This window comes from Aristolochia californica, unplaced genomic scaffold, assembly GCF_029961685.1.
Source record: "Aristolochia californica isolate CCGP_79_NKW_82.1479 unplaced genomic scaffold, dmAriCali1.0.hap1 SCAF_10, whole genome shotgun sequence".
Lineage (NCBI taxonomy): Eukaryota > Viridiplantae > Streptophyta > Magnoliopsida > Piperales > Aristolochiaceae > Aristolochia > Aristolochia californica.
The window spans coordinates 30,850,110-30,860,495 of NW_027181771.1; the positions used below are offsets into that span (position 1 = coordinate 30,850,110).

Consider the following 10,386-nt stretch of genomic DNA (forward strand, 5'->3'; position numbering starts at 1 on the left):
TGAATTATCTCACATCGTGAGCATCTTATCAACAAGCCAATCCAATCTTAAAAAGAGAAAGGAAAACTGAGTTGGATTTGTTCTATCGAAATCCGACCCCATATGGCCCCATTCAGACTCGGTCTAGAACGAGTGAGTTTCAAGTTGCAAGATACCCTCGAACCTAACCGCACACATAAAATGGTCGAGTTAACTCGTCCAGTCCATAAAATGTTCGACCTTATCAGATAGAATCATGATCATTGCGAGTGTTGACGACATCGGTATTCGATGGACGGCGTGGATTTTCCGCAGCTTAATAAATATGGAGAAAACCGAGAAAATCCCCAACCAGGAAAAAGACACAGAAAACCGACGGCGTATATTATACGAAGAGTCAACGTCAAGCCACTGGCACTGCGACTGTGAAGGAGAGTGGGCAAAGGAACAAGGCCGGAAAGCTTCCCTCTCTCTGTCTGTTGCCGCGCCTCTCTTGTTTGGATGAAGCTCTCCTCGAAGCCGGTTTTTTCTAGCCCGGGCCGGCCTGAGAATTTTCCGCCCCCGTTAACGAGGTCTCTGCTCAGCAGCAATGGCAGAAGCAGGAGCAGGAGAGTCCGCTCTAGCCCCATGTTTAGGAGGAAAGCCATCGAGACGCCGGAGCCTGGTTCCCCCAAGGTTACCTGCATGGGCCAAATCCGAGTAAGGAAGTCTAGACAGAACGCCTCCCCTCGCCGTTGTCGTTTCTGCATTCAGAGCCTTTTCTCCTTCTCCTCCCCGAGAAATCCCAACTGGCGGAAGCTGTTCGCGTTTTGTTTTCGGAAGAAAGTCCAAGTTCGGGAGTTTTCACAGAATAAGGACCTGAGCCCGGAAACAGAAGCTGTGATGGATAGTGCAAGTAAGCCCACAAAAGCGGCGGCGGTGGCGGTGGCAGTGGAAGAGGGAATCATAGTTGGGAAGTCGGAGGAGGATTTTGCTGCTCCCTCACCGCCAAAAAACGCCCTTTTGCTTATGAGAAGCAGATCGGAGCCACACCGGAGTTCAGAACTTGCAAATCAGTTTCGGGGTTCACCGATGGGAGCAGGTGACCGGATAGCGAAGCAGGAGGAAGAAGAAGAGGAAGGGAAGAGAGATTGTCAGAGGAGATTGAGCGAGGGCGATCGATGGCTGGAGAAGATTGGGCGACCTCGACCTGTAATCCTGACGCGGTGTAGATCGGAGCCGGGAAGACGGAGGACATCCGAGGCACCTTTCTGGACGGGAACAAGCTTGGGTCTGGCAGACGCGTGTCGCTCCCCTGTTTTGCTCTAATTTTTTATGGATTAACTATCATTTTAATTTTCTGCCTTCGATCAAAGAAAAGCATATGGAAACAGATTGTGATTAATATATGTTTACAGTTGACAATAAATTATAGATTGAATGGGTGATGAAACTGGATCCCCCCCCTTTTTCTTTTTTTTATTAAAGTTACTCTGAATAGAGATAGGGAAACGAGAGAGTATCTTCATTTCTTATTATTCATCTCTTCCGATTCTGGCCAGTCTCATCAATAGTTAATTCATGAATGGTGTTAAACTCGAGATACGATCCTCTTGTCTTAAATTTGAGCACTTTAAATCCAATAAAGTTGGAAGCGATTTGTTTCATACCCATTTATTTCGTCGTTTTCATCCTCTGTAAGTGCAGGCCAGAATGGCAGAATAGGTTCCCACTTCCCAGTAACCACAATGGAAGATAAACTGATAAGAATGAGGACGGGTTAATCTACCTGAGATTAGATCATTTGAAAGGAAACTTCAACAGTCAAAACCCTGAAACAAGAAGCAACTGGGTTTGCTTCTCAAAGGTGTCAACAAACAAACATTTAGTAGGAGAGAGTTTTTAGAGTTTGCACCTGTTTTTTGGTTGGCCATTCATCTTCATCTCTTTAATCAGAATTCATTTCTGCCGTTGAGTTGCTGGATCATTTATGAATTGATAGACTTTAAGAATTAAATCCAGCTCAATCTCTCTATAACTACAGGCGAGGAACCTTCAATCAAATCTCTAAAGAAAAATCTGCAAGTTCTGGAATCTTCACGTAAATCAAAACCTGTAAAACAGGAAGCTATCATTTATCTAATAGTTGCAAGCCTTTCAGACAAACCAACAAACAGGTAGCGCCCGTACAACATTTGCCCGACAGGGGGGAGTAAAATTCTGGTACAGTCGGTTCCTTCGGCGGAAAAAAGCCTGCGCCTGCGACAGAAACGGAGTCGAAGAAATCTCCCAACAGTTCCACCACTGCCTAGCTTGTCCTGCGACAACCCACAAAAGCTACGGATTCCATTACGTGTATGAATGAGCTAGAGTGTCTTGCATGACAAAAGACAGCAAACAGAGACGGCATTGGGAATCGGGATTTTGGGACTCGTTAGCGTAAATAGAAGAAAAGCACGGACGGAATATTTTTTGGTTTTTCAGTCACTGTGATGCAACTGAATCTGGGATTTTCTTCATGACTCCATTACTGCTCTTTATGTCTGCCGGGGCCGATCACATGAGCTTAAGCTGGCAATGCTGAGTGCCTTGCCTGTGCAATAATAGTGCAGTTAATTGGGGACGTGAAGGGAGGAGCCTAACAGGAGACAAAAGTGGACAAGGAAGAAAAATTATTGGAACAGATAACAATGGAAGGAAATCAAGGGATATCAGACTAGATAGGGGAAGACTCTCCCCTATCTGTTTCTCTCAATCTAGAGAGCAATTTGATTTTTTGTGAAGATCTTACTGATCTAAAACCTGATATGTAAGATTTCTTAGAATTTTAAATACATGTAGAAACCTTTCCATAAATTCCATCAAAGTAAACTTTTAGGTCGTGTGAATGTCGGCAGCTAAACTATAGACTGTTTGTGAGTTATACCCTAAAGACCACTTGGTCTTGACGGCATGTACGCTTTTAACGTTTTTGATGCATTGATAGAGAAAGAGAACTGCCGTGGTCCTGAGACTACATCTGTCTCTGCCAGAATTTGAGTCAAACACTGGGGCCCTCTCACCACGATGCCATGCAAATATGAGCACATTCCCAACTGTGAGGGCGCATTCACATCTTGGCAAAGGTGGGTGGAGGCCAATCAATGTACAACGATGCACACATGGGGCTGTCCGGAGACCCAAATTCAGTTCATTCCTTGGTATGCTGGGTGGGCCCAGGTCTTGATTAGTGGCAACTAGGGGTAACATCTAACCTAGTTGGTTCGCGAATAGCTTGAGTTCGGCTCAGTTTAATTCGAAAAAAACCGGATCTTGAATCGAAGTTAAAATTGGATTTTCGATTAGTTTAAGTAAACCATCTGAACCCGAACGAGGCTCAGTTTGGTTCGTAAGCTAAACGAGTTGGGAGTCAGGACTTGGGACCGAAGGACATCGAAGGGCTGAAACCTCTCCATCTCTAGTCTCACGTCGAGTCAACCTTTTACATATCAACAAGTAGAGATCTTGTGGGCTTTCCTTGTATGTACTTATTGTTCTATTTTTTGGATAATGTTATCTTTCATTGGGAAATGGAGGTCGTGGAAGAACAAGAGGTTGCGAGCTGTTTTGCTGGAGAGGTTGGAGAAATTGATGTTTGGAAAAAGTTGAATGATTCTCAAAAGGCATGGGGAAATTTGTTTTTGTAATCTGGGATGGATTCGGAAAGTTTCAGTGAGTTTTGCTCATTTCTTTGAGATTTCCCTAAGAGAATCTCCGGTTCTTCAAGGTTGGATGAGACTTAACCTAGGGCAATTTACATAAGTGTAGAAATTTGAGTTAGCATCACCTATTCCTATTCTTCGAGGTTCAAACCCATGAGAAAGGACTCAAGAGAACAAGGCCTTCTTCGAGTGCATCTATAGTTGGTGAGACAGATAGGACATGTAGAAAGGAGTTAATCTGATCAAGTCCCAACCGAAGGTATAAGGATAAATATAAAAGGAAGATAATCCTTTATCATGTCTCCTTAGGATATGCCACGATTAGAGAGGCCAATCTTATTTAGTAACATCTGAAATTGTACCTAAGATGAAGAAACTTAAATTTAGATAGAGATTTGAAGTGAGGGTATTTTGAGGCGAGGTTTTAGAGTCATCAATGTACCCAAAGAGATCATGTATGATAAAGTTCGAGTTTGAAACTGGCTAAGCTCGAACCGAATTGGGTCAAAATGAGGGAGAGATTTTGTCTCTAACAATGGTTCAACAAATTCGAACGGGTGGGTCCTATTAATAACAGTCCAACACCCTAGCTTGTAGACACCCACATTCAACCTCCTGCGGTGGAGAGTGTGACCACTTCCCCTCTCCGAGGCCTCAAATGCTACTCCTCACACAACTCCCATCCGCGAGCCAATGATTCCGTCCCTTCCACTGACAGGAAGAGAAGCTGGTGACATGGAGCTCAGATCTGGGATCTCCCTTGTTCTTCTCCTTCTCTTAGCTCGAGTCAATTGGTCTACCTCAGCCTCCCACGGTTGTATATCTTTCTCTGTTATATTTCTTTCTTGCTTTCTTCTTCGTGTTTTACGCTACACTTCCGAATCGAAACTGACGGTGAAATCAACTACAGAGGAAGAAGCCATTATAGCGGATTTGAGCTCAGAAGGTATGTACGAGATAGACTACAGTGGCCCGGAGACGCATTCGTACATTCCCCCTCCTGACTTCACTGCGGGTAAACTAGTATCGATAGTAATGATTCTCCAAAATTTCTGAATCTTTTCAGTGAAATTTCAAACCTAGTACTGTTTTCTGCAGGCTCCAGTTCCAAGGTTCCATATACTCATCATGGAAAAGTTCATGTAAGATATCAAAGTCAACCGAACTGATTGATTTCGCTTTTTTCTTTTTTCTTTTTTTCTGGTTTATGTTTTCTGTTGGATTTTTTTTCGTTTTTATTATGCCGCAGAGGAAACAGATGCATGGATAGAAACGTTGCTGGAGGAAAAGAGAAGCTCTGGTGGTGGTTTTAGGTGGAGTGATCCTGGAAAGTTTGATAGATTATCTTATCTTTATATATTGTAGTATTTATAGGCTAAAAATGGTGAATTGTAAAGTTTGTGCTGGAAGTTTTGCATCTCAGGGTTGTATTTTCTAGTGAGGATGTATTGAATTCTTCATTGCTTCACAGCAATAAAGACTTTCAGCATAAATTAGTGGAATATTCATGTTTTGGTGCTTAAATTTATTTATTCAACTAAATTACTAAGGCTGAATTTGGAACATTGAATTATCGGCGAAGACTAAAGCCCCATTATTGCCTCTAGTTGAAAATTTATATCATAGAAAAAACTAGAAATATTTTTCTCGGGATACATATTTCCAAGAAATCTTCAAAATAAAATCCTATTAGTGCTTTACTAGGAAATTACTTGGAAAAGCTTAGAATTTTTCAAGAAAAATTAAATGAACTTGTTAGAGCCTTTTCCTGGGAAATAAATAAAAATTAATATTCAATCTCATATGTTACCATACTTATTCGATAAATTTTTAGTAAAATAAAATATGAAATACCAAATTACCTTGTGCTGAAAGTATCACAACATCAATTGTTATATACTTTTGCAAAAAAAATTTATATAGTTTTCTGGCCGATCTTGGCTGGAAAATTATATGATTTTCCTAGTAAGAATTTCTAACTAGAAAAGTGTTACAAAACAATATGAGTAACTAATGGTTTCTAAAAACGTATTTCTACTAAAAATATATTTCTAATATTTCTTAGAAAATGCACTAACAAGGCCTAAGAGTCTCCCACACGATTGAATATCTAAGGGGCAAAGCGTTCGATTGTGGACACGATCGTGGTTTCTAACCCCACATTTGGTGGAAAAGGAAGCAACACTCACCACTTTTCCATGGGATAGGTGCATGGCCTTGTCCCTTTCTTGTGGTGATATAGGGAACAAATGCTGAATTGACCCAAACTTAACCAAAGACAAGGTCTTTTTTTTTAACTTATTTTCATATAAAAAAAAGTCATGTCTTTCCACTATCAAGATAAAATGACAGAAGCATCTTTCTAAGCTAATTTTTTCTTCTTATTTTTTAAAACAATGAGAGAAATATTTTGAACCTAATTCTATATAACTAAGCACTTCTAATTGTGAGTATTTTAGTCATTAATTATATAAAGCAACAATTACCATCCGCTCGATTGGACACCACCCCATGCACTTAATTTTTTTTTTTTTTTGTCAATGTACAAAAGTGACTGGTCTATGCACAGACACACTCATCAGTACAACAACTTGAATTATAAAGTATTAGGGGTGTAGAATCCAATTTTCAACTTTAATCTTCTAATTTGATCTTCATGAACACTCTTTGCTATTCTTATAATTGAACAAATAGTTGAATTTGATTGTCTTGAGTTTGAGCGTATTGATCTCATGTTACATTTAACGGTCCAAAGGGTGTGACACAGTTATAGTAGAGTTCTTATTTATTGTAGGCTTAGTAACATTTTTAGAGATTTTAAAAAAAGTCATCTAAGATTGCCTAAAGTGGTTTTAACCAATGGTAGGATAGACTTGTTGCTGATTCCAGGTGACATCAAATGAGGAAGATTTAGTCCCATGTGGCATTTGACGTCTTTGAGGAATTTCATCAGATTTTCTGTTAATTCTTGCTTGTTGTAAGGTCTACGATGATTTTGATATAGTTTAATGTATTTTATGGGAACACAAAATATTTGCCAGTTTATTTTTTGCAATAAAAAACTCAAACAATCTAAAATTTCAAACTAGTAATAGGAGTAATAACATGTAAAATTGTGGATAATATGAAAGCATAAATCATAACACTGTGTATAACAACACGTAAGATGCGTGGTCCAGCTTTAGCTCAGGTAGTTTGGAACATTATGAGTCTTTTTGCACTATGGGTCTTGATAGATGTCATATTCTGACATGAGAACTAGATTAATTATAATAGAATAACCTTTATAATTGTGTTATAGGTGGTTATTTATCGGTTTTCAAATGAAATGAGCATTTATTGAATTTGACATTAATCACTGTCGATATTGCATATTTCTCTCTCCTGAATTATATTTCATTATTTTTTAGTTTTATTTCTTCCTGAAATGCTTTTTATAGATTCAATTATGGAATTTCAGGAGAATTTGGGTGGAGAAGAAGATATTTACCAAAATGCCCTTAGTGAAATGGAGGTAATTTCTAGGGCAAATCGTTTTAAAATAAGAAAAATCATATTTAAAGCAAAGGGGAGCGTCGAACGAAGAGGGGAGAGGAGAGTGAAAAGAAAACAAAAACGGAGACCAACCAAAAGAGAGGAGCTTGGACCGGAAGCAGGGAGGACCCGAGAGGAGTTCCCCACCGTCATTCGCCGGGCCACTGCTTTTCGCCGTGCCACCGTCGTCCACCCCCGTCCACCGCCGTCCAGCAACCGAGAACAAACCCGAGGAGAGCTCGAGAGAGTCTCCGTCGAGGTGAGTTCGACAGTCGTCGCTCGCCAGGCCGAGAAGAGATCCGAGAGGGCTTCTTCAGAGCCATTTCCGCTTTCCAACTATCCTCCGGCGTCGGTTACGTATTTTCGGCCAGTCCCGGAGCTATTCTGACTCCAACCGAGACTCGAGAGAGCCGGTTAGAGAAGGTCAGCTCTGTTTCGTTCTTCGCCAGACGTTCCCTCCATCCGTCGGCTTCCAACCTTCGTTGTCAGCGTCGTCTCTACCTCCGACCACTCACTCTTGCCAACCTGAAGCCATTGATTTCGGGAAATTGCAGCACCCGTGAGAACGAGTTGCTGCCGAGCGAGAGGAAGAAGAAGGGGAGTAATTCGTCATTATTGAATTTAATTTTTTATATGGTTTGAACTTAATTTTTGAATGTTAATTGAATCTGATTTGATAATTAATGTTTATTTAAGATTTGTTTTCTGGATATTTGATTAAATTAGCTAATTATGGTAGGATTATAATTGAGGTTGGATTTTGGTATTTTAATCCAATTTCTGTCTTTCACTCTATGCGCCCGAGAGGGTCTAGACGCAAGGATTGAGAAATCGGATCCATGGTTACGTGGCGCTCGAGAGAGGCACGAATCACCGTAAAATCCAGAGTTGACGTTTCCCGTTGTGCAAGTAGTTAACTAGATGATTGCTTGATAATTTAGGATATAATTAGTGTTTAGTTAATATTAATTCATCATATTTGGTTAGGCTAGTTGACTGAAGAATACACAAAATTCAGTCCTCTCTGTGGATATGACCCTCGCTTCCCGCTAAATTACATGAACGATTTGTACGCTTGCGAGGTATTAAAGCCGATGTAACTAAATTCTACATCAAGTTTTTGGCACCGTTGCCGGGGAGGTACGTATTAAGCGTATTTCTTTGTTCTCCATAGTCTTAGGTTAGATTTGTTTTTTATTTTTTTATTTTTTTTGCGTTCATAATTTTAGTTTGGTATTTTTTATGGAATTATTTTATTTCTTCTAGTTAGTTCATATTTTTAGTAGTGAGTTTGTTAGATTAATTTGATAGTTCATTTTGTTTCTTTTTGTGTTTTTATGCACGGGCGCCGCTGCCTAGGTGGATCATTAGCTCCCTTTGTTGAAGAGGTAGAACATATTTGTAAGAAAACACCCGAAGTCAAGTTAGGAGCTACCATGGCCAATCAGGGCGAACCATTACAGTTACCTGCAGCAGGTGACCGTAGAGCCCTGAGGGATTATTCTATCCCATCCCACTTCACATCACCTTCTTGCATTATATTGCCACCCACTACTGCCGCCAGTTATGAGTTGAAACCGGGTGTGATCCAACTCCTCCCTACATTCTATGGGTTGGAGAAGGAGGACCCATATTACCACATCAAGGAATTTTTAGATATGTGTGCAATTTTCAAATTCCAGAATTTCTCAGATGACTCTATTCGGTTAAGACTTTTTCCATTTTCACTTAAGGATAAGGCCAAGTCTTGGCTTAATTCCTTAGAGGTGGGCAGCATTACTTCATGGGACACATTAGTCACAAAATTTTTGTCCAAATACTTTCCCATTCAGAGAACTACAGCCCTCAGGAGAGAAATCTCCAACTTTATGCAGCAGGAGGATGAACACTTTATGAGGCTTGGGAGAAATGGAAGGATTTGATCCGTAGGTGTCCGCATCATGGGTTTGAGAAATGGCATTTAGTGCAATACTTTTATCAAGGTCTTACACCCCAGGTTAGATCCATGGTAGATGCAACGAGTGGTGGGAGTTTGATGGGTAAGAGTGCTAGTGAGGCATGGGACTTCTTTGAAACGTTGAGTGATCAATCTCAGCAATGGGGTTCGTCATTTAATGTCGATAGGAGATCCCACGAAGCCAAAAGAGGGGGTCTCTACGAGGTTAGTGAAACACCTATGCTCATGGCCAAGATTGAGGGGTTGACTAGAAAAATTGATGCCCTTATGGTGTCCAAGAGTTCACCTGCTCCTAACCCATCTACTGTCTGTGTCATATGCTCTGGTTCCTCATCCCACACAAATGTGTCCATCTAGTTCATCCTACCCAGAGCTCATTGCGGACTTGAATGCAGTCCAAAATTTTCATAGACCAAACCGGAACGATCCTTTTTCAGAAACATATAATTCGGCTTGGGCTAGGCACCCAAATTTCTCATGGTCCAAGGGCCCATAGGTTGGGGGTCCTCCAGGGTTTACTCAACCCCAAGCTCCGCGCCCACACTTCACTCAACAACCATTGATTCCATAAAAACCTTCACTTGAGGATACACTTCAATTATTCATGCAGAATACACAGTCCTCCATTGCTAAACTTGAAATGCAAGTGAGTCAGTTAGCCAGCCACATGAGTGAACAAACACAAAATAGACTCCCGAGTCAAACCATTCCTAACCCCAAAAGCACACATGAGAGTGGGTTGAGTTCCAAACCCCACCATGAGCAAGCCAAAGCCATAACCACCCTTAGGAGTGGTCGTGAGTTGAACAATGGGGTAGGGACCACTAAATCTAAGGAGTCAAAGGATGACAATGGGGACACATCATTGAGTGAAGAACCTCCAAGTTTTCCACCAACAGCCAAACAGATCCCTAACCAAGTCCCACTAGCTCCTTATCCGCAGAGGTTATCGGCCCCACCTAGGAAATGAGATAGCATGCATGAAACGTTGAAACTGTTTAGTAAGGTTCACATTAACATTCCACTTCTTGATGCTATTAGGCAAGTCCCTGCCTATGCCCGATTTTTGAAAGACCGTTGTACACAGAAGAGAAAACAACATGTTAACAAAAAGGTCTTTCTTACTGAGAATGTAAGCTCAATTCTGAAGCACAACACTCCTCCTAAAGTTAAAGATCCTGGATGTCCCACAATTTCATGTGTCATTGGTGAACATACCATCCAGAGAGCCCTTCT

At 40.9% G+C, this 10,386-nt stretch overlaps 1 protein-coding gene and 1 non-coding gene across 2 annotated transcripts; one reads left to right on the top strand and one right to left on the bottom strand.

The window, feature by feature from the left end:
* Nucleotides 1-480: 480 nt before the first annotated feature.
* Nucleotides 481-1,287, top strand: LOC137943071 (uncharacterized). The gene has a single exon (XM_068788766.1). It carries the CDS (start codon nucleotides 481-483, stop codon nucleotides 1,285-1,287), a length of 807 nt encoding a protein of 268 aa, XP_068644867.1.
* A 7,747-nt stretch (nucleotides 1,288-9,034) lies between these two features.
* On the bottom strand, nucleotides 9,035-9,140 carry LOC137943301 (small nucleolar RNA R71). Its single transcript, XR_011110638.1, has one exon. It is a non-coding gene; the product is annotated as a small nucleolar RNA R71 (small nucleolar RNA).
* Between the last annotated feature and the right edge of the window lie 1,246 nt (nucleotides 9,141-10,386).